The 23,066-nt window shown below is 55.5% G+C and overlaps 1 protein-coding gene across 6 annotated transcripts in view; it reads right to left on the bottom strand.

Moving 5' to 3' along the window:
- Positions 1-809: 809 nt before the first annotated feature.
- The window catches only part of TKT (transketolase), a 31,793-nt gene continuing 9,536 nt past the window's right edge, over positions 810-23,066 (bottom strand). Inside the window, exons 2-15 of one of the 6 annotated variants that reach the window (XM_077993149.1) lie at positions 18,006-18,123; positions 17,012-17,125; positions 16,130-16,227; positions 10,840-11,031; positions 9,071-9,189; positions 7,269-7,462; positions 6,407-6,571; positions 5,257-5,413; positions 4,992-5,122; positions 4,264-4,347; positions 4,044-4,137; positions 2,769-2,891; positions 1,832-2,012; positions 810-1,690 (exon numbers count right to left, since the gene is read on the bottom strand). In XM_077993149.1, the coding sequence (XP_077849275.1) occupies positions 1,837-2,012; positions 2,769-2,891; positions 4,044-4,137; positions 4,264-4,347; positions 4,992-5,122; positions 5,257-5,413; positions 6,407-6,571; positions 7,269-7,462; positions 9,071-9,189; positions 10,840-11,031; positions 16,130-16,227; positions 17,012-17,125; positions 18,006-18,123 (1,765 nt within the window). In that variant the 3' untranslated portion in view covers positions 810-1,690; positions 1,832-1,836. Of the gene's footprint in view, positions 1,691-1,732; positions 2,013-2,768; positions 2,892-4,043; positions 4,138-4,263; positions 4,368-4,964; positions 5,123-5,256; positions 5,414-6,406; positions 6,572-7,268; positions 7,463-9,070; positions 9,190-10,839; positions 11,062-13,050; positions 13,075-16,098; positions 16,228-17,011; positions 17,170-17,970; positions 18,124-23,066 lie in introns of those variants that run through there. The other 5 variants (XM_077993150.1, XR_013414068.1, XM_015130690.3 and 2 more) reach the window with 5 other exon arrangements.

A 23,066-nucleotide genomic window follows, 5' to 3' on the forward strand; every position in this document is an offset into this window, starting at 1 on the left:
CAGCCTCCCATGAAGGCCCAGTGATGGCTTCCAGCACACTCCGCACCAAGCACGCCCTACACTAAGTCTTCTCACCAAAAAGGAGGCAGAGTTTCAGGAGCTCACCATGGCTTGGGATCCCTGAATGTCCCAGCTTCCCGTGGCCTTGATGTCCCAGGACTGGGTCTGGGTGACTGGATCAGGGGTCTTGCCTCTCCTCCCTCATCCTGCCCAGGCCCTGGCACCTGCTGCCCAGGCTCTTGGCCTCTCCTTCACAAGCCGTGTGGGCCTGGGAGAGGCCGGGCAGGCTGGGGGTGAAGGCAGCTGCCGCTCCTGTCCCTCTGCTTTGGGTTAACCAGGGCCTCTCAGGTCCTTGGGGCATGGCTAGCCAGTGTAGATGGGCTCACCAGGCTGTAAGCTGGGCCTGTGTCTATGGCTCAGCTGTCCTTGTCCCAGTATTTGCCTCTAGATTCTCTGCAGGGGCCTGTGGGCTCTGGAGACGCACGGGACCTGCGCCCCGGGCTGTTCCCATCATCCTGTGCGACCAGGGCCCTTCTAGGGAGCCTATTGCATGATTCTCTTTTGAGGGCCCCAGGGGCAGTAGGGTACAGAAGGTGGAATCTCTAGACTCACAGAGACCCAGGTCCCAATCCCAGGTCTGCCCTCAACACACTGGTGAACAGGCATTAGCCCAGGGCACCTCCCTGGGACCCAACCATGTCACCCCATGCCTGCTCCCTCTGAAATTGGTGTTAAGGCAAACAGGCACAGCCCCCAGCACTGCCAGACCTGGCTGGGTAGCTAAGTGGTGGGGGCAGTTGTCTGACCTCGGCTTTGACAGGTTTTTTCTCTCCAGACTGTCAGGAGGACAGGTGGACAGGTCCACAAATGTGTCTCCTTGCAACAGCTCTGAGGATTTCCTGGGGACCCCACCAGTGGCCGGGACACCCAGCCCTCCTCCCCCAGCACTAGTTTGTTCTTGGCCAGTACAAGGTTTTGCAGAACTGGCCTTAGAAGCAGGGCTGACCCCAGCTGAGCCTGAGCAGCAGGGGGGAGAAACCGGCAGTGTGAGGGCAGTCACCTAGGAACAGCAGAGAGGACGGGGCTGGAGCTGGGGACTGCAGAATTCTGTGTATGACATCAGAAGCTCCTGGGCCAGTTGTCATATAGAGTCCCAGGCCCCAGTGGCAAGACCCAGAAATCTGCATTTTAACAAGTTGAGGGGGACAGTTCCACACTTGGGACTGAGGACCTCTCATGCCATCCTGAGGGTCCCTTTCCCCCCAGGACGAAGGCTGCCCTGATCTGCTTCTCTGAGATGCCTAGTTAAGAAGGTCTGACAAGGACGAGGGACAGTAAGCAAGTGAACCTCTCTACCCTGAGACCTGACTGCAAGGCTGTGGGGACTTGGGGGAGGTGGGGCAGCCCTAAGAGTGCCCCGTCAGCTTCCAGACCGAGCAGTTCCCCAGCCCCCTCAGGGCTGGGCGGACTGAGGTCACAATGAGGGATGTGGGTCTCAGCCTCTCAGCAAGAAGGCAGGTTGCAGTCAAATGTCACCTGGTGATGAATGGGAGGCAGTGATAGTTCTGGAGGTTAAGGGCAGTTGCAGGTGATTCCAAGGGGACTTGGGACACCCAGGTCCTGGCCCAGGGCCAAGGACACCAGCCTCCCTAGCGCACCCTCTACCCTTCTTCCCCAGAACCCACACTGGCTGCAAACACATCAAAGAAGAAAACATTTCAGGGCCAATTCATTTTTCTCAAAACATATATTTACCCCTCCTCTCAGTACATCTTTGAGCACCTTTCCCAGAATCTCAGGAATGTATAGACCCCCGCCCCACACTTCATACCCGCCCTAGGCCTTGGTGATGAGGCCCTTCACAGCTTGTGCAATGGCATCCTTGTCAATACCGAACATCTTCAGCAGCTCAGCTGGCTTCCCACTTCTTGGTACCCGGTTAACTGCCAAGTGGGTGACAGTGATGCCAGGCTCGCCCACTACTGCACTGGACACAGCCTCACCAATGCCACCTAGAAATGAAAGGAGGGGAGTCAGACGAGGCCTCAGGGTGAGCAGTGGTGGGCCCAGCCCTGTCAGCCTTAGTCAAGGATGGAGGAAGCTGCATACGCACCGCCTTTCTCCACCTGCAGCCACGAGCCCATCACATAACTCATTGTTTTTATTGTTTTAAAGAGTCAGGTTTTGCCACGTTGCCCAGGCTGGTCTCCAACTCCTGAGTTCAAGAAATCTGCCATCCTCAGCCTCCCAAACTGCTGGGATTACAGGCGTGAGCCACCACACTCGGCCCAAAACTATTTTTATAGGCCCAAACGTGGCCTCTAAATGTTTGTTTCAAACACCATCCTCTGGCCAGCAACTGTCCATAGTCTGATTATCTAGATTTGACCCCAGAGTCAAAGCCCATCTCTCCCACTGGGGCCTCCTCCTTAGAGAGGCTGGTGTGTACTTAGGGAGCCTGCTGTGTGAAGGACTCACCACTACCTCAGGGACACCACCATCCACCATTTAGCAGCGAGGCTGGAATCCTCGCCAGCTTCCTGGGCAGCAGGAGCTCCACAGAGCTCACCAGCAGCTGTGCGTTAGCTGGGTCTCCAGGCCAAGCCTGAGGCCTGTTAAGAGACCACGTCCCAGCTGCTCTAGAGGGACAGCTCTGGGGGTTCTGGGCCACCGCTGCCCTCCTGGGGCTCAGACAGAAGAGGCACGTCCAATGCTCGGGCTCTCTGGCCCTGCCCCTTGCCCAGCTTGCCTGCCCCAGGCCTCCTTACCTTCGTAATAATGGTCCTCCACGGTGAGGATCCTGCCCTTGGTGGCACGAGCGCTGTCGAGAATGAGTTTTCTGTCCAGCGGCTTGATGGTGAAGGGGTCCAGCACGCGGATGTTGATCTTTTCTGTGAGGGAGAGCATACGGCATGGCTGAGGGGAGGGCTGGGCACCACCGTCTGCCCTGGTGGGGGCCTGGTGGGACATCCTGAGGACTGCGTTTAGCTAAGAGCTCAGCCTGCGGGCCTGTCCCTGTCCCAGGGAGAACCACTTGCCACCTTGTTCCCATGGCTGAGCTTATGCCTGCCAACCCCTTGCACTGGGGCATCTGGTCCAGCTGTGTTGCCTGCAGTATCCAAGAACCCAGAGTGGAGTGTGCAGGCCCTGAGCGCCTTCCCTCATCCTCCCACAACCTCGAAGACAAAGGGAATGCGAGAGGACACACTCCAGGTATCTGGCCTGACAGAAGGTGAGGGTTGATGTGGTGATGTGGGGGAGCTGCAGCCAGCGGAGTGATCAGAGGCCCAGGTGCAGCCCCAGCAGCAGAAGCACCTTCTCAGAAGGACAAACCCACGCCTGCCAGGCCCTGCTTAAAGCTCACCCCACTGGATCTCCCCCTGCCTGGGGATGGGGTCCCCTGGCTCCTCCAGCCCCATCTTGCTCCTGCCTGGCCCTGCTCCGGCCTCCCTTTACTCCCCTCTCTACCAATCAATTCCTACCCACTCTGAGGCCACTTTCTGGAAGATGCCACACCTGCCCGCTCTTTCGTGCTAAAACATGACATCTGTTGTGTGATTCTATTGCAGGAGAGGCCAATGCCTGTCTCCCCTACAAACCACTAGCCAACACTGTGAGCTCGCAGTAATAATAATAGAATACCAGGTCACATGCATGTAACCCTCAGGACAGCCCTGCGGGGAAGGGGCTAGTATCTCCATTTTACAGATGGGAAAACAGGCATGGTGATAGGTAGGGAATAACTTCCTTAATTAGCGTCTGGCTGAGTGATTCCAGCCCTGCGGGCAGGCTCCAGGCCACTGATCTGACCACCGTGCTGGGGGATCTCTTAGAGTCATAGGGTAGGGACTGTGAGCACTGCAGTCCCGGGACTTAGCATCATGCCAGACAGAACAAGTGCTCAAAGGATGGCTTTAATTACCATCATTATTTAATTAAATGAAATTCTTTCTCTTTAGCTGTGAGCTCTTCAAGAAAGAAAGAACCCCAAGACCTAGCATGCAGTGGCCATTCAGCTGATGACTTTGGAGGCCCCTTCTCACCTTTCTTCAGCAACTCGGCGGCAGCCAAGGCCTCATGCAGGGTCACCCCAGCCCCGATCACAGTCACCTGGTCATCCTTGCTCTTCAGGACCACCTGGGGGTGACACAGAGGGCAAGTGAGGCTCAGGGCCTCGGGACAGGGTGGGCCCTGACTGCTGGGAGTCACAGCAGGGAGGGTCCAGGCAGCTCTGTGGGCTCCTGGGGCATGTGAGGCACTGACCTTGGCTTGTCCGACCTGGAAGTCCTCATTGTTGTTATAGATGATAGCATTTTCTGGGCGGCTGGTCCGGATGAAGCAGATACCCTGAGACGGAAACAGATAAACTGAGGATACAGGATGTGGCACACCCAACCTCAGAGACGAGGTCTTTCTAGAGAGGCCATCCCTTCCCATGGGAGCGTCAGTCACTGCATCCTGGCTACTCCAGCAGGGAAAAGGGCCTTGCTTGCCCTCGGCCGCCCGCACCCCACTTGAACACTCTGAGAACTGCCCGCCCCTTGCAGCCCCAGGCCGAAGGCAACTTTCCACCAGGTAAACTGGCTGCAGGTGGGCTACTCCTGCAGAGTGCACCAGGCAGAGGGGCAGGACCATGTACACTGTGTCTATGGAGTGCAGCTCCGGGCCTGGACCACAGGGCTCAGCTCATCCTTGCCTGTCTTGGAGAACCCAACTCAGGAGGGTGGACAGGTGTCAACCGCCGGACTGGCCAGGGCTGCCAGGATTCTCAGCGGAGACAGACTGTGGCAATCAGTTGACAACGTCTGCCACGTGGCAGTAAGTGGGGCATGTATTTCATCTTTTCTTGTCTAACTTCCACAAGCTACACAAACACCAGGTGCAAGGTCAGGAAATACCCCCCGGGGCAGCGAGTGACCAGCTCTGGCCTCCTCTGTTTCCCTCAGGAAGCGATAGCTGCCAGCAGGAGAAAGAACAGCCATGCGACCTACCTTTGTATTGGCGGCTAGTTCCACTGCCTTCTCTGTAGCAACGCCATCACTTGGGTAAAAGACAGTTGACGTGGGGACTGATCGAAACATGGCCAGATCTTCCAGGGCCATCTGGGAGGGCCCGTCTTCCCCTGGGGTGTGGGGAAAGGATATGCAGAAATAAGACCCCCCGTCCATGGGCTGGAATCCTCGCCCACCCTCCTCCCATACCTCCTGGTGCAAAAGTCAAGGGAGCTCCAGGTGTGAGTGCCCTGGCTAAACTCACCGATGGAAACGCCACAGTGGGAGCCACAGAGGTTGATGTTGCTCTCGGAGATGGCGGCCATGCGAATCTGGTCAAAGGCCCGTGTGAAGAAGGCTGCAAAAGTGCTGCAGAAGGGCACCGTCCTGTTGCGGGTGGCACAGCCCACCGCGATGCTCACCTAGGGGCAGGTGGGGCAGGGTCAGCCCAAAGGGGCAGGCAGAGGGTGGTTGGGGAGCCTAGGAGCCCTCTCGTGGAGAAGGCCAGTTTGTGTATAGATTGTCCATCCTTTCTGAGCTTCTGAATGTGTCCCCCACCACCTTCTGCAGAGACCGGTCCTCCCAATCCCTCCCCAGGGTCCAAAGGCAGTAGCCTCATGCCTGCTGAGGCTCCAGTCCCCAGATCACTCATCCAGAAGCAGCACTGAGTACAGTCATCAGTTCCAAACCAGCTGCCCCTCAAGGCTCCAAAATCTGCCAGCCAACAAGAGGCCTCTTTCCCCAGTCCCACACCCTGCAGAGCAGTCTCTGGAAACCAGAGATAATTTCAGGTCCAGTTGGAAGAACTCTGGAGATGTGAGTGCCCTCCAGAGAGAGGAAGCTCACTGTCCCTAGGGGCCTGCAAGCCAGGCTGGGCTCCTGGACCACCATGAGGAGATATTTTGAAAAAGTGGACAAAACATTGTTCCTTACTTCACAACCTCAGTTCCTGACAAGGGGCTGCTTCCCCAGATGGGAACATGTCAGGGTCCCAGAGTTCCCTCATCTCTGCATCCCTCAGGGTGGCAGGGCCAGAGCCGTGTGCATTACACGCGCTCAACAGACTCTGGCTGCTATACCCATCACAGCCCCACCTACTGGCTGGGCCTGCCCTCCACCTGGAAGAGACCCCATTCACCACCAGGCCTGGCCTGCATGCAGCTCCTCCTGAGAGCACCTGCAGTCCCATTCGGTTCCCCCACATGCACACTTGTCCAGGACATTTGCACCTCGGCAGAACCTCCCAAACTCTGGCTACTCAAGGTCCAGGGTTAATGCTGGGTCCTGGCTTATAGTCTCCCTGGGCTGGCCCACAGCAGGCACCTGGCCCTGCCAAAATGGTTGCCCCGCACCCCTCAGACCACAGCTTTCAGCCTTGGGTGGACCTGTCCCTGCCAGCCGGCCCCGGCACCCACCATGTTCTGCTCAGCAATGTAGCACTCGATGAAGCGGTCCGGGTGCTCCTTTTTGAAGATCTCCGAGAAGGTGGAATTTTTGGTGTCTCCATCCAGGGCGATGATGCGGTCACTGGCATGGCCCAGCTTGGCCAGTGCCTGCCCGTAGGCCTTGCGGGTGGCTATCTGTGAGGAAGAGAGTGGGAAGCCTCTGGACCCCTCTGAGGGTGTGTGCATGCCTGCGGCCTGGAGCCCTGCTTTTAGAGAAGGATTAAAACAGGGCCAAAAACAGAAGCCCAAGAGCGCAAGGTCCTGTGGAGACTTTGAACTGCTGAAAGGTTGCCAATGACTACGGTCAATGTCTGGGAGCCCCTGGAGGCCCCAGAATGGCTGTGAAAGGTATAAGCTACAGAAGACACCCACCAGCCCCAACCTCCCGCGGGCTGCACCAGGTCTATGAACCTATTCCACTTTGCACGGGAACACAGAAGGCTTGGGAGTCAAGGCCAGGCGCAGGCTGCATGGATGGGTTCCCTTGGGGCAGAAACCTGGAGCAGGACAGCTCTGCCTAGCCTTGCTCAGGCCAAGGGTCCCTCGTGGACCAGTGATGCAAGGACTTGGGAGTGAGTCCTTGGCTTTGATCCCAGTTCTGTCAGTAGCTTGCTAAGTGGACAACTCCCTTGCCCTGTCTGAGCCTCTGCAGGTCAACTCCAGAGCTATGTGTCCTGCTGAGAGAAGTGACAGGAACAACACCTGAGGAATCACTCCTTGTCCTAAATGAATTGCTCTCCTCCCTTTCCCAGCCCTCCAGAAGGCGCATCTGGGCCACAGCCTTGGGGAACCTGAGAACTACAGGTCCAGAGAAACAAGCCCCACTTTGTACCTTGTCCCCAACTTTGTAGCTGGGCAAGCTGGGCATGCGGATATTGGCAATGTCCACTGAGGGGGCGTCCTCCTGCGGGGGAGTTGCCAGGATCTTCTTTTTGCTTTGGATCTGGCTGTAGATCTCCTGGATGATCTGCTCAGCCATATTTTTGGGGAGGGGCTTCCCATGCCAAGACTCCTTATCTTCTACTCCTGCAAGCCCAACATGGGAGGACAGAGGAATGTGTAAGACAGAAGCTCCCAGAGGGCCAGGAGGCTGCCCCAGGAGCCTGGCCCTCCACCTGCCGAGGGCAAGGGAGGAATGGCATCATCCCAGACAGGAGGAGCCCAGCCAGGCACGGGGGCCAGGAAAGGAGGGTCGCAGTGAATAGGATAGACTCCTATGCGCCCACCACTCACTGTCTACTGCCTGGTCCTCCCGGAACTCACAGCTGAGAGGGAAAGGAGGGGTCAGACGTGGGCAGGTGTGTGTTTCTAGGCCTGCTGCCCCATCCCTTCACCAATGTGTCCCTTCTCTTCCTCCCCGCAACCCTACCCACAGGGTCACACAGAGGTGGTGCCTGCTGCAGAAATACTCAGTTTGTCCACTGGGTTGGAAGGGACCCTGGCCATCAGAAGGGGAACCCAAGGCCAGAACAAGGCTTCCAGGGTCACCTGATGCATCTGTGGGCAGCAGAGGGGTCTGTAAGTACCTAGCCTTGCCCACCCATGGCGCCTTGTTGTGTGGGGCCAGCAAGGCTGAATATCCCTCTCCCTGGAGGTCACCTCAGTAGTCACTAGAGTCTGGCCAGAGCGAAGAACAGACTGACCTCTCAGGTAGCACCCAGCAGCCCCAAAGACTTCAGGAGCCCCCCAGAAGCTGCAAGTGGTCCAGATCCTGCCCAGTATTATTAACACCTGAGGGCAGTGCCAGGCAGCAGCACCAAAGCCATGACAATATCCAGAGCCCTATCCTCGACATCTACCTCCTCCCAGACACCACCCAGCACCGCCAAACCCCCACTCAGAACGTCCACATATACCTGAGTCTGCACGGGCAGAACAAGCCACCACCCCTGAGAGCAGGCAGGTAGACAGCCAGGGGCATCTGTGAGGGAAGCCTACCCAGGCCCTGGAATCGGCCCCCCGCCCATGCCACAGACTTCCTCTGTCCCGGGGCAAGTCCCTGACCACTTGAAGCCTCATTTTCCCATCTTTAAAGTGGGTGAGGGCCATCCCAGGCCTAGGAATCTGAAGCCCGCACCTGGGTGCCAAGGAGTGACTTACGCCTGTCTCATTCTCTGGCCTGGGGCAGAAGCCAGGTTCCAAACCCCTCAAGGTTCTCGGCCCACACAGGCCTTGCTCAGCACCTGCCATTGCTTGAGGAGTACCCCACTCACCACCTGGAGGGAACAGGCCTCTCCAGGCCCTGCCCGGCTCTGTGTTGGCTCTTCAGCTGGAGCACGTGGCCAGAGCTGACAGAGTGTACAGAGCTGCGGCTCTGAAAGGCACCAGCCAGGGTGGGGCACGGGGGCTGCCTCACTCCACAACCTTCCTCTCACCCACATACCCTCCAAGTCCCTCCTCTCCTCCTGCCTGTACATGCCCCCACTGGCAGAGGCCAGACAAATCCGAGTTCAAATCCTGGCTCAGCCACGGGGTGTCACTGAGTCATAGTGTCTCCCGCTCCCCTTCCCTGGAGCCTGGTGCAATCAGTGTGCAGCAAGAGCTGGTGTTTCCCTGGATGTGAGGGTAAGAGCTATGTAGCTACAGGGTCCGGGCCAGGGGTGAAGGTGGGGAGGGCGGCTCATGCATACTGACCCGTGATCCCTCGGCCCTTGAAGGTCTTGGCAATGATGGCTGTTGGCTGGTGCTTGGCCTGGCCAAAGGCCTTGCACAGCTCCTCCACGCTGTGTCCATCCACGATGATGGCATGCCAACTGGGGATGGGGGGCGGGCAGAGAGTGAGGGGCAATTCCCAGGGGCCACAGCCTCTGGGAGCCTCCCAGGGAAAGGTCTGCCCGGGCTCCACCCCACAACTGCGGCCTCGGCTGGAGTAGTAGAAAGCTTGCAACATTCTAGTTTCCAGTTTGGGTTTTTTAATCCTTTTCTTTTTCCCATTATTTTTACTCCTTTTGTTTGCCTCTGAACAGGTTTTCCTCTTCTTCCTAAGTAATCCAGAGCTCAGTTCCTTTATTGTCTCTTTCATTCCTGATCCGCTCATTTCCTACTGAAAGCTGTTCTGGGGTCAGCACACTGGGTTTGGAATCTGTCTGCTATTAGATTCTTGATGAATTTTTTGGCCCAATTTTTATTTGGGGGAACACATTTGATCACAGATGCTGGATGTGGTGCTGGAAACTTTTGAAATGCACCATGTTGTCAAATATACAGGAAGGAGCCGGGGCAGAGCAGGCTCTCTCTTGAAAAACTATCCTTTTGGGGACTCTTTTTGGCATAATAAGAATAATAAAAATAGCACCGCTCAAACTGAGTGCCATGCCAAGCACTGCCCATTGAAGCCTCACCACGCCATGCCTGGGTGCTGAGTTGGCCCCATTTTACAATCAACTGAGACAGTGAAGGTGGAGTAACGTGACCCACGCCACAAAGCAAGTTAGCAGTGGAGCCAGGACTTCAGCAATCTGGCTTGAATCACAGGTTTATGGACACAGGTCCTAGGGGTGCTGCTGGGGTTGTACTCAGCAGCACCCAGATCGATGTGGCCTTGGGGAGGTCTGTGGAGAGAGGACCCTGTGGCTCAGGTTTCTCGTCTGTCCAACGGAGATTATTTCCTCCCTCTTCTCCCTTCCTGAGGTCAGTCATCAAGGAACACAGGCCTGCATCTGCTATGCTACTGCAAGGTAACCCCAAGCATCATGTTACTTAGTGTAGTCACAGGCACGGGCTCATCTGCAAAACGCAGCCCTGGCGGCTTGACCTGAGTCCCAAAGCCTTGCACAGCACCTGCCCTGTTCCCTCCCCTCCACAGCCTCCTCAGCCAATGCTGGGCTCCTGTGCAGAGCAGCTTGTGTTTGGGGACATAGGTGGAGGCTTTGAGGTAGGGCCCCTCTGGCTGACACCCAGGCAGACTGACCTCCCTGCTTTGTGCCCTTCGACCCTGAATGTGTAACCAATCAAGGCCGAAGGGAGGCATCTGGAAACCCTCTCTCCCATTTCACCAGGAGCCTGTTCCTCCTCCCCAGGCTGGCTGGGGCTGGGCACGGGATGTGGCCACCAAACTGAGGTTCAAACCTCTCCACAGCTATATGTCCTTTAGCTTTACCGAGTGAGCCCCTATCCCTCAAGAACCCTCCTTCCTCAAGAACAAAGTGAGTCAATGTGAGATGGCGTGTGGAAGCTCTGAGAACCACCATGCCATGACTACGGAAACAAGGAAACTCACTTAAAACTGGGCCTGGCCCACATATCCATGGTAGTAGCCTGAGTTACTAAGTCTAAATGCCTAGAGTTTGAAATTGTGAGTCAAATGCTAAAGAAAGGGACTTTTAGATGGGGCTTAAGGTCCCAGCTTCAGCTCCTGCACCTGCAAAGCTGTGATCACACTCAGGCCACAGCCTCATACGTACCCGAAGGCCTCGCACCGCTTCTGGTAGATGTCCATCTGGTGCTGCAGCGGGGCTGGGTCACTCTGGCCCAGGCGATTGATGTCTAGAATGGCCACGAGGTTGTCCAGCTTATAGATGCTGGCAAAGGCCATGGCCTCCCATACGGAGCCCTCTGACAGCTCCCCGTCTCCCAGCAAGCAATAGACTCGGTAGCTGTGGACAGAGAGTGAGTCAGGCCAGTCCCTTTCACCTGGACCCAGCTGGCTCCCACCCCCACCCGTTCAAGGAGCCTGCACTCTGGGTAAAGGAGCAGCCATGCGTGGATATGCAGAACAGATGGCATTTACACTCAAGGGGCAACAGTGTCACCAGGTCCCTGCAGCCCACCACAAGCCACACCCCAAGAAGGAAGCCGTCAGGAGCTCAGGAAGAAGTACTGACTGTTAAGAAACAGAGGTCTAGGACAACAGGGATCTGGCCAATAAAATCAAGAAAAATGGGGGTTGTTGGAACGAGAGGAAAGTGAGGAAGAGTGGGTGAATAGGCTTGAGCCACCTGCTGCAGGGGATGGACCCCGCTGTGAACCAGAGCTTGGAAGAGGCCTTGGGACTGGCTGGGTGGGCCAGTGGGAAAGGGGAACCTTGGGAACTAAGCTCTGCTTCTGCCTGGAGGAGGGAGCTGGGCCGGGGAGGCCTGAGGCACTCTAGGTAACACCCTGGAGCAAGAGGGCTCAGGCGGAGGATGGAGCATGGAGGACCCTTGAAGACCAGGTGCTTCATGGGACAGGCTCTCCCCAAGCTTCCAAGACTGGCTCTTGACCCCAAGATTGAAGCTGGGCCTGGCCCTGTCTCTACCACAGGGGCCCTCTCCTCCCTTCAACACAAGCAACCATGATCTTTTCAAGACAGTGAGACATGTTAAAAAGAACATTGAACTTGGGATAAATTACCCAGCAAACAACGTTCCCGGGCCCCAGGGGAGGGTGGGCGAGGGGGTGAGGCTAGAGGAAGGGAGACCAGTTCAGGGACTCTGAGCCCAGCCTGGGAGATGTGAGGGGATGGGGGTAGCAGAGGGACGGCAGCAACAGACACAGAACTTGTCTGAAGGTCATGCCGTCAGGAAGTTGCTGATCTAGGATTCAAACACAGGTCTGACTATAGCCTAGACTGTCCACTCCTTGCAGTGTAGGCATGCACGTAGGGTGAGGAGTGGTGGGACTTGGGGACCTCCCCTTACCCTGCCCAGTGTCTAGCTGTGTAGCCCCAGGAAATGAGGCCGGTGCCTGGTTGGGCTGAGAGGGGACACGGCTGCCCTCCTGCTACTACAGGAAAAGACCCTCAACCCGGCTGCATGCTCAGCAGTCCAAGCCTCCAGGTCTCCCTGCTGCAGGGTGAAGGCAGGGGCAGCCGGAAGAGGCTGGGACAGCCAGCCACGGAGCTGTCAGCATGACTCAGCACTTCCACATGCCAGCAGGCCGGGAGCGCTCCCTGCAGCCTCCCCTGCCTCGTGCTGCTCTTCTATGGCCCCCACCACAGGAGGTGGTGCCCCTGTGGGGTACCATGGCCAGAAGGACAAAGCCTTAGGCCCACACTTCAGAGGCCCTATCCTCTCCCAGCCTCGCCTCCTCTTTCCCCTGTAGGTTTTGAGGGGGCCCAGAGACCCTGGAGGGGCTCTGGTCTGGTACAGCAGCTCCAGAAAGGGGCCACATGATGGGGATGAGCCAGAGAGGCCTGTAGGGAACTTGACTTCCCAGAAAGGGATTCCAGGGAAGCCAACTGGCTCCCACCCCAAGCCCACACCCACCTCCAGGGAAGCCAAACCCAGGCTAGCACTGGAGGCCCAGCACAGCTTTGGACTTCGAGACTAGCGACAAAGCTAAGCCCTACAGGGCCATCAGGCTCAGGTCAGAGGACGTGCTGAGGTCCCAAGGAGATGCCAAGGAAGAGGTTGTGAACAAGGAAGGGGCCTACAGGAGCCTGGGCTAACCCTGAGACTTGATATTGCCTGAGCTGTTAAGAGTTAGGGGTGGGGGGCTCCAAACATCCATTCATGAACTAATTTGAAGAAAGGGGACCCTAAATAGAAGGTCGACATTTGTTGCAGAACGATTTGGAAACTACCTTACATGTCCAACAACAGAGGACTGGCTAGATGGATTATAGCATCTCCCATAAAACAGAACATTACGTGATCATTAAAACCAGCTCTCAGGATGGGTGCAGTGGCTCACGCCTGTAATCCCAACACTCTGGGAGGCTGAAGTGGGCGGATGTCCTGAGGTCAGGAGTTTGAGACCAGCCTGGCCAACATGGTGAAACCCCGTCTCTACTAAATACATAAAAATCAGCTGAGTGTGGTGGTTAGCGCCTGTAATCCCAGCTACTCAGGAAGCTGAGGCAGAAGAATCACTTGAACCCAGGAGGTGGAGGTTGCAGTGAGCCAAGATGGCACCACTGCACTCCAGCCTGGGCGACAGAGCAAGACTCCATATCAAAACAAAACAAAAACCAGCTCTCCACTGTTAATGTCATGAGAAAATGCTCATGATAGAAGGCTTGGTTTAAAGTGCAATACTAGGTTTTATATTACACACACACACACACACTGGGATTACAGATATGTAAGTTTTCATGATAACATGGACAAAATACATCATTAGATTTAAATTGGGGGTGGGAGGCAGTGTGTTAAGAATAAGGAAAAATCTGGTCGGGCGCAGTGGCTCACGCCTGTAATCCCAGTATTTTGGGAGGCTGAGGCGAGTGGATCACAAGGTCAGGAGATTGAGACCATCCTGGCTAACATGGTGAAAGCCCATCTCTACTAAAAATACAAAATATTGCTGGGCGTGGTGGCACGCACCTGTAGTCCTAGCTACTCGGGAGGCTGAGGCAGGAGGAGAATCGCTTGAACCCAGGACGCAGAGGTTGCAGTGGGCCGAGATCGCACCACTGCACTCCAGCCTGTATGACAGAGCGAGACTCCATCTCAGAAAAAATAAAAATAAAAAAATAAGGAAAACGTTCATTTCTTAATACCATTCTGTACTTTTTAAACAGGAGGGCAGGGCAGAGGCCAATTTGCTCTATCAAGACACAATCTGGGTGCCTGGCCTAACATGATAATCCCTGGATGCCCTGGCCCCTTCCCCCAGGTACAGTCAGGGGCCTAGGCTCTAGCCAACCCTGGCCCCAAGCCACCCTGGCTTCTGGGAACCCAGCTAAACTCCTTCTCCCTACACTGACTTGTTCCATTATGTTAGGGTCAGGAAATGCCCCTTCACAGGGAATTATTTCCAGCAACTGTAGGGAATAATTAACTCACATCTCTGGTTCTCTGCCAAATAAAATGCTCTTAAACATGCATCCCATTCTTTGTGTGTCTCTCTCTCTTTACTTCACGGTGAATCATTTCTGGGTGTAGCCAAGCCTGCCCCAAGGCTCAGCCAGGGACTAAAAGAAAACTGTGGTCAGGTGACACTGGCCTGAGGGGGTCTGGAAGGGACTGTGAGGCCTCCTTGGAGAGCCAGTCCTGGGGAAAGGCCTGCACACAGAAGGTGCTCCCTGCAGCCTCCTGTCCTTCAAGGACCCACAGTCATCCCAAACCCTACTTGTCTGCCAGCTCCACAACAGCCCCGGCATGGCGCCTCTGCTGCAGCGGTGGAGGACAGGGCAGTAGAGATGCCACCAGCTGCAGAGCTGGGCCCTTCTCCCACCTGGTGGGCTGGCCCCACTGGCCTTCCTCCTCCAGGAGGCTTCCCGCCCACAGGACTCCCCCAGCTCCTGTGGTGCCCTCAGCCTCTCCGAGAGCAGACTGGGAATGCTGAATAATGACTCTGGGTACCTCCACCACTGACTGAATGGCCTAGGCCAGCATCTTGCCTCAGCTTCCTCACCTGTAAGACGGGTCACGGTTCTCAAACCACTACCCAACTCATAGGGGGTTTTTAAAGGTGGAACCCAATACAGCACATGAGCACTAAGCAAAGGGCCTAGGCCCCAAAGGGCAAAGGAACCCTTCTGATGAGTGATTGACATGGTTAGGCTCTGGGTCCCCACCCAAATCTTGTAGCTTCCCACGGGTTGTGGGAGGGGCCCAGTGGGAGATAACTGAATCATGGGGACGGGTCTTTCCCATGCTGTTCTTGTGATGGTGAATAAGTCTCACGAGATCTGATGGTTTTAAAAATGGGAGTTTCCCTGCACAAGCTCTCTCTTTGCCTGCTGCCATCCACTTAAGATGTGATTTGCTCCTCCTTGCCTTCCACCATGATTGTGAGGCCTCCCTAGCCATGTGAAACTTAACTCCATCAAACCTCCTTTTCTTCCCTGACTCGGGTATGTCTTTGTCAGCAGCATGAAAACAGACTAATACAATGATTATTCGGCAGAGTCTCGCTCTGTAGCCTAGGCTGGGATGCAGTGGCTCAATCATGGATAGCTATAATCTTGAAGCCCTAGGCTCAAGTGATCCTCCCACCTCAGCCTCCCATGTAGCTGGGACTACAGGTGTGCACCACCATGCCTGGCTAAGTTTTGCATTTTTTGTAGACAGTCTTGCTCTGTTGCCCAGGCTGGTCTTGAATTCCTGGCCTCAAGCAATCCTTCCCTCAGCCGGACCTTATTCTTAACAGTTTACAACCTCATCCCCCCAGGCCATATCTGACCGTCACAGACTAACTTATGGCTAGAACCTTCCTTGGGGGCCACGGGGGGCTGCTCCTACCGATCACCTGGTGGGCACTGGAGCAGCACACCTTTCTAGTCAGGCTTACCACCCACCCTCTGGAGGCCCAATCTCTCAAATGTTTGTTTCTTCCCTGCTGACAGGAGGTGGCTTACAGGTATCCCAGAACCCCCCAGAACATACAACTCTCCCCTTTACCAAGATAAAGGCAAGCGGCTCAGGCCTGGGCTCCTGGTGCCTAGTGAGACAGGCGCCTGGGGGTAGGTCTTTCTGAGACTTCTGGGGTCTGGGCACAGGGCTGGGGGCAAAACAGGAAGTCCTCAGCCTAAGCACTCTGGCTGAAGAGCACATGATTGGGAGCATGCACTCTGTGCAAACCCAGCCCTGCCAGTCACTGCTGACCCAGGGCACGTCCCTTAACTCCTGAGTGTTTCCTCATTTGTAAAGGGGGCCGGTCATGGCACCAGCCATAGCAGATGTTTAAAGAGCAAAAGAGGCCACGCGTATGTATTACTCTGCCCTAGCCAGGAAAGAGGAAGAGTCTGGGGGCGGCAGTGAAGGGTGGGTCACCCAAGGACCACTCCCCAAAACTACCCAGGGTGGGGGTGGGGAGTAGGCATGTTACCTGGCCTTGTCGAAGTATTTGCCGGTGTAGGCCATCCCACAAGCGGCCCCAAGGCCCTGGCCCAGGGAGCCAGTGGCCACATCGGTGAAAGCTTGTTTCTGTCATAACAGAAGGCCACAGTTAATCTGAGAGGAGAAGGGATCCTGGTCTCACCCGCCCCTGGAGCCACACTCCCACCCAGCCCAGCGAGCCCCTCCCCTGCAGGTCACGCCCCAGGGCAGCCTCTACCCAGCATGTGACTTCTTCTGCTAATGAACTAATTATAGTTGTAGGTTCAAATCCCAGCCCTGCCCACTAGCCAGCTACGTGGCCTTAGGCCTCAGGCCGGGGGCTGAACCTCTGTGAGCCTCAGTTCCCACATCACCCACTTCACAAAGGGCTGGGAGAGGGAATCATGAAAAAATTGACATAGAACATGTGGCCCTTGTGGGGACCCAGACCACATGACAGTTTTTGTGGTAATCCCTGAAGTCTTAACATTTGCAGGGATGCCAGTTGGCACCCCAAGGAACAAACCGGGTTCCCTCCCCAGAGCGTCACCAGCATCCTAGAGCCACCCCCTTAGAAGAGAGCCCCTTTTCTTCCCAAGCTGTAGCTACCCAGCCAAGGAGGCCCAGCACAGAAGGAAGCTTGGGGAGAGGCCCTCCCTGAAGTCATCCCAGGGCACCCTGGCTGAGGCCTCAGAAGGCCTTCCCCTTTGGCACCAGCTTGGGGTGAATACATGCGCCCAAAACACCTGCTTCGTTCCTTCCTCGTCTCAGTGCCCTCCTCCGCCTTTCAATACCTTTGGCTTCTCAGTGGGCACCCCCTGCCCTGGTCCCGCATGTCTGGGAAACAGGAAGCGGAGGCAGAGGCATGAGAGGCTCTGGCAGGAGCACTTACGGGGACCGGGTGCCCATCCAAGTCGGAGCTGATCTTCCTCAGGTTGAGCAGCTCCGCCTCGGGCAGGAAGCCAGCTTCAGCCCAGACCGCGTACAGGATGGGAGCTGCATGGCCCTGCCGGGAGATGGACATGGGGTGAGGTCAGGTGGGGAGCGGTTCTACTTGGGGCTGTGCCTACTGCACACTGACCCCTGGGGCCTGGCTGAGTCGGCCAACTGCAGCATCCATTTCAGGGGAGGAAGCAAGTGAAGGCCACTTCTCCCCTTTCAGCCCTCTTCAGCCTCTTGGTTTTCAGCCCAAAGTTCCCACTGCCAAGGCTGGGCAGGCACTAAGACAGGTGCAGGGGGCACAGCTGTGAGGCTGGACAAAGCCAAAACCCCAGCAGGCAGCCGGCTGCCCTAATCCCTGGTTTCTGGCATGGGAACAACTTGGACAGACTTCTAAGCTCTAAAGCCTGCCCTGAGAGACCAGACGCCACAGAGGCAGGCCTGAGCACAGGTGGATTTCAGGGGTCTGTGGCTGTGATTCCACCCAGTAGGGGCGGGTCAGGGGGGTCCCCATCCAAAACCCTGCTACAGCATACCACTACCCCTGAGGGGGGCAAGCTGTGGCCTCGGGAGCGCTGGCACAACACAGAAAGAGCAGGCAGAGAGTCACAACCCAGACCAAGATGCCAGTCCTGCCTGTCAACACCCAGACTGGGCAGAACACACAACAGACGTTCCCGTAGTCCCCTACTCCATTTCTTTGGGTTAAAGCGTTGTTCATGTACCTGGGCTCCATGGCAGAGCAACCCATCAATTCAGTCCTGTATTCCTTAGCCAGCTGGGTCAGCAGAGCAGGACACTGAGGGAGGGGCCAGGACGAGCAGGGAGAAGGCACCTGGGAGAGGTGGGCCCAGCCAGACCTCCTCAGAGACCACTCACCATTCCAGAGCCCGTGTGACCCTAGTCCCAGGCAAGGTGTGGCTGGCGGTGGGCAGCTGGGCTCTTACCTTGGAGAGCACAAAGCGGTCATTGTGTGGGTTCCGGGGGTCCTGGGACTTGTAGCGCATGGTGTGGAAAAAGAGGACAGCCATGATCTCTGCGGCGCTGCAGCATGACGTAGGGTGGCTGTGGCCCAGGAGAGAAGACAGACACATGCATCACGGCCCTGCACTCCTGAGCTATCGTGCTCAGCTGTGTAGGGACCCGGGGGGTGCATGTCCCGAGGAGTCACACAGGCCTGGCTTATCAGACAGCCATGCGCTCTTGTTCCCTGGGAGGGTGACACAGGATCTCAAGAAAGCCACTGCTGGCAGCTTGGAGCCTGGGCCAGCTGGTGGGGGTGCTGGGGACTGTTGCACCTTCCCAGGGGCACCAGATCCTCAGAATCATGGCAACTGAAAATATCTGGGTTGGACTTGAGTAAGAAGGAAGGAGGGGCCCAGGAGAGATCCAGCACAGAAGACGCAGCCCAAGACTAGCACCGAGGCGGCGGGCAGCTGCTGTCGGGCAGGGCCTAGCTCCCACCTGGTGGTCCTCAGGAGTCTAATGACTCAGCAGCTGAGGGGCGCCGGCACTCCTACAACTGACCCCACATCCCGACGGGACTGCCCGGACCCTGCCCACTTGTGAAGGGCACCCTGCCCTCTCAGCACCCAGGGGTCTCTGAGCGCATGGAGCAGGGAGGAAGGGACTGAGGCTCATGGAGTTACCACAGACCTCCCAGCAGCCTCCACACACCAGGTGTGGTAGCCTGAAAAATTGGGCCTTGGGCTTTCCAATTGCATCACCTGGGCTACTTGAAAGCTTTAGAAATGGGCAGTTTGAGGGCTGTGTAGCAACTAGGAAACAGGCTTTTGTGCAGAATTTTCAGAGCAAGACACACAATCTCATCTTCTACACGGCTACAATCATGTATTAATAAAAACCCCTTCTGCCTATAGACAGGGGCTGAGGTGGGGCTGAAAAGCAAGAACCTGCCGTCCAGCCTGGGAGTGTTGGGTCCACGGAGTCCCCTTGGCTTTTTAGACTCTCACTTTAATCACTGAGCGGCTGCTGAGCAATAGAAAGTGCAAAAATCACATCTTAGAGATGGGACTCATTCAGGTCTTTTAAGACCCATGTGAATAATCCACAAGCCAGCCCCCTGCCTGGGAAAGGGGCTAGAGGCTGCACTTCCTGCTGGGAAGCTGCAGGTCCTGGTCAGCCCTGAAGCCCTCTGGTCCTAGGGCTTTGTTAACAGTTCAGCCTCCGGGCACAGGCCTCCCGGGAGAGCCTCTCCACATGCAGCTCAGCGCAGCCCTCTCGCTGCTCCCAGAGGCCCTTCACACGAAGACACACCCCATGCCAAGCCCAAGGGCACATGCACCATCTGCAGCTCACACCACCAGCCTCCCGCCCCTCCAGTCAGCGCTCCCACCGGGTTAGGGGTGAGTCACGCTCAGTGCAGACAAGTTAGTAGTAGAGAAATCCAGAAAACTGTCCATGCTGGTTTAGTACCAACATTCTCGCACACAATCATCTTATACTTAACTATTTCTATGAACTCCCGGTCATGGGAAAAGACACTACACCTGAAAGAGGGAGGTGAGGACATGGTAAACGTGAAACCCTTTTCTGCCTGGCAGGGACCCTAATCCCACGCTCCCAGTGCCAGCTTCAACCACAGGCCACCCCAGTCAGGCTGACCTCTCATCCTTCCCACCTCCAAGGGCAGCCCCGGCCCTGAGGGACCCTGTTTCTAAAGCCATGGTCCCATTAGAAAGGAGCCTTGGTGGGAGAAGGATGTGGATGGACACTGGGCCAAACTGTTCCAGGGAGGAAGAGGAATGGTAAGTGCAGGGCTCCACCTGCCCCGTCCATCTCGACACCCCAGGGTGACAGTCCTTCTGGCCACCAGGAAGGGGTTCCAGGGAGAAATGGTGTGGCACAGGCTCTTTCTGCACACCCACGCCCAGATAGAGTAGACGTGGTGAGAGGAAGGTCAGCCACGAGGTGACCAAGGGTGAGAAGTAGAACCTGCAGCTGTTCTTAAGCCTTCCTTGCTAGGCCTGCAGCCTTTCATTCCCTCCAAAGGCTGCATCCAGCCTTCTGTGGCCACTCTCTTCACTTCTACCAAGTAAACACACACAAAAGAAGAATGCTTAGGAGCCAGGTTTCCCCACACCCCTCCCCAGAGCTTTTGGGGCTCTCCCTCGGCAGAGCGTCCTGGTTTGGGGAGGTGAGCTGTGCCACTTGGGCTTCGTGACTTCAGCAAGTGCTTCGTCAACCTGGGGCTCAGCTTCTTCACTTGGGAGAGTGTCTGGGAGATACAGTGAGATAACGCACGCACAGTACCCAGATCTCCAGCAGCCGCCACCACCCACTGGGGCACCAGGTGCTAACTCTTCTCAGCACCTGCAGCTCTTACCTACAGGCAGGGATGGTGACACCCCCCCACACCTGCTGGCCACATGTAGGCAAGAGGGGAGAAATAAACCAAGGATTGAGACCGGGCTCTGCACACTGTAAAGCACCGAGCACACAGGAGACAGTTACTTTCAAGCTCAACTTACTAGAGGGCCTTTGGGGCCAAAGGCATACATTTACGCCTCTGGCCTCCTCAGGGCCAGAGTTTTTCCTGCCATTCCAGACTGCCTGCACAACTGCAGGCGGACACCCCATCCCACGGTGCTGTGTATGACAACTCTGGGTGAACACTGGCGACAGATGGGGTGAGAAGCATGATGTAGGGGATACAGGGTACTTACTGTATACCCCGCCTCTGTGATAAACAGGGCTAACAAGCACACTTGACAGTTTGTTCAAAACAAAACTAACAAACCCTGCCTTGACCAAAACAGTTCACTAATAACCCCAATTAGTTCAACCTGTGAAGGTGGTGTGGCAAGCTTAGAGCTAGGCACAAAGAAAGTCTCTTAAAGCCCCCTCTTGTCTGGGCGCAGTGGCTCACGCCTTTAATCCCAGCACTTTGGGAGGTCAAGGCAGGAAGATCACCTGAGGTCAGGAGTTCAAGACCAGCCTGGCCAATATGGTAAAACCTCATTTCTACTAAAAATACCCAAAAAGGGCCAGGCGCGGTGGCTCAAGCCTGTAATCCCAGCACTTTGGGAGGCCAAGACGGGCGGATCACGAGGTCAGGAGATCGAGACCATCCTGGCTAACACAGTGAAACCCCGTCTCTACTAAAAAAATACAAAAAACTAGCCGGGTGTGGTGGCGGACGCCTGTAGTCCCAGCTACTCCGGAGGCTGAGGCAGGAGAATGGCGTGAACCTGGGAGGCGGAGGTTGCAGTGAGCTGAGATCCGGCCACTGCACTCCAGCCTGGGTGACAGAGCAAGACTCCATCTCAAAAAAAACCAAAAAAACAAAAAAACCCAAAAATTAGCCGGGCATGGTGGTGGATGCCTGTAATCCCAGCTACTCAGGAGGCTGAGGCAGGAGAATCACTTGAACCCAGGAGGTAGAGGTTGCAGTGAGCTGAGATTGCACCATTGCACTCCAGCCTGGGCAACAAGAGTAAAACTCAAAAAAAAAAAAAAGCCCCCTCGCCACTCCCCTCCAGGACAACACATATTCTTCCAGATGTCCCCTGGCCAGGAGAATCTCTTTCATCGCTTTAGTGCTCACTCCACCTGCTCACAGGTTTCTATGCAAGAAAAGGCCAGAGAGGCTCCCTCACCCTTCAGCTGGGCTCCTTTAAGAGATAATGGATGTCAGGTTGGGTGCGGTGGCTCACACCTGTAATTCCAGCACTTTGGGAGGCCAAGGCAGGCAGATCACCTGAGGTCAGTGGTTCAAGACCAGCCCTGCCAACATGGTGAAACCCTGTCTCTACTAAAAATACAAAAATTAGCCAGGTGTGGTGGCACATGCCTGTAATCCCAGCTACTCATGAGGCAGGAGAATAGCTTGAACCTGGGAGGCGTGGGTTGCAATGAGCCAAGATCACGCCACTGCACTCCAGCCTGGTCAACAGAGCGAAACTCTGTCTAAAAAATAATAATAATAATGACAATAATTTACCAAAACTGACTCAAGAAGAAATACAGAACCTAAGCAATCTTTTAAGAATTAAACCAGATCAGTAGCCGAAGGCCGAAGATGCACACTCCTTAACTCCTAGCAACTTCACCAGTAGGAACGTACCGTGAAATCTACACACATGTTTCACACACTCTACAGGAAACACATACAGGCCAGGGACAGTGGCTCACGCCTGTAATCCCAGTGCTCTGGGAGGCTGAGGTGGGCAGATCAACTAAGGTCAGAAGTTCGAGACCAGCCTGGCCAACATGATGAAACCCCGTACCTACTAATAATACAAAAATTAGCCGGGTGTGGGGGCAGGCACCTGTAATCCCAGCTACTTGGGAAGCTGAGGCAGGAGAATCACTTGAATCCAGGAGGCAGAGGTTGCAGTGAACCAAGATCGTGTTATTGCACTCCAGACTTGGTGACAGAGTGAGACTCCATCTCAGAAAAAGAAAAAACAAAAAAAACAAAGGAAACACAAACAGGGCTGCCCCACATTGTTTGCAATTGCAAGACCTGGAACTCATTCATATGTCTATCAATAGACGGGGTTAACTGGAGTATATTAATATAATGGGATACTACACAGCAGTAAGAATGAGTGAGTTATACTTCACAAATCCAGTATCAATATTCTCTCCCAAATATAGTGTGAAAAAAGCACAGTACAGAAGGATCTGTTTAACAAAGAAGACCATATTGATTTATGTACAAGTCTTTTTGTATATACTACAAGGAAAACAGGCCAGGCGCAGTGGCTCAAGCCTGTAACCCCAGCACTTTGGGAGCCAAGGCGGGTGGATCACCTAAGGTTGGGAGTTCGAGACCAGCCTGACCAACATGGAGAAACCCCATCTCTACCAAAAAAAAAAAAATTAGCCGGGCATGGTGGCACATGCCTGTAATCCCAACTACTTGGGAGGCTGAGACAGGAGAATCATTTGAACCCAGGAGGCAGAGATTGCAGTGAGCTGAGATGGCGCCATTGCACTCCAGCCTGGACAACAAGAGTGAAACTCCATCTCCAAAAAAAAAA

This window comes from Macaca mulatta, chromosome 2, assembly GCF_049350105.2.
Source record: "Macaca mulatta isolate MMU2019108-1 chromosome 2, T2T-MMU8v2.0, whole genome shotgun sequence".
Classification (NCBI taxonomy): Eukaryota; Metazoa; Chordata; class Mammalia; order Primates; family Cercopithecidae; genus Macaca; species Macaca mulatta.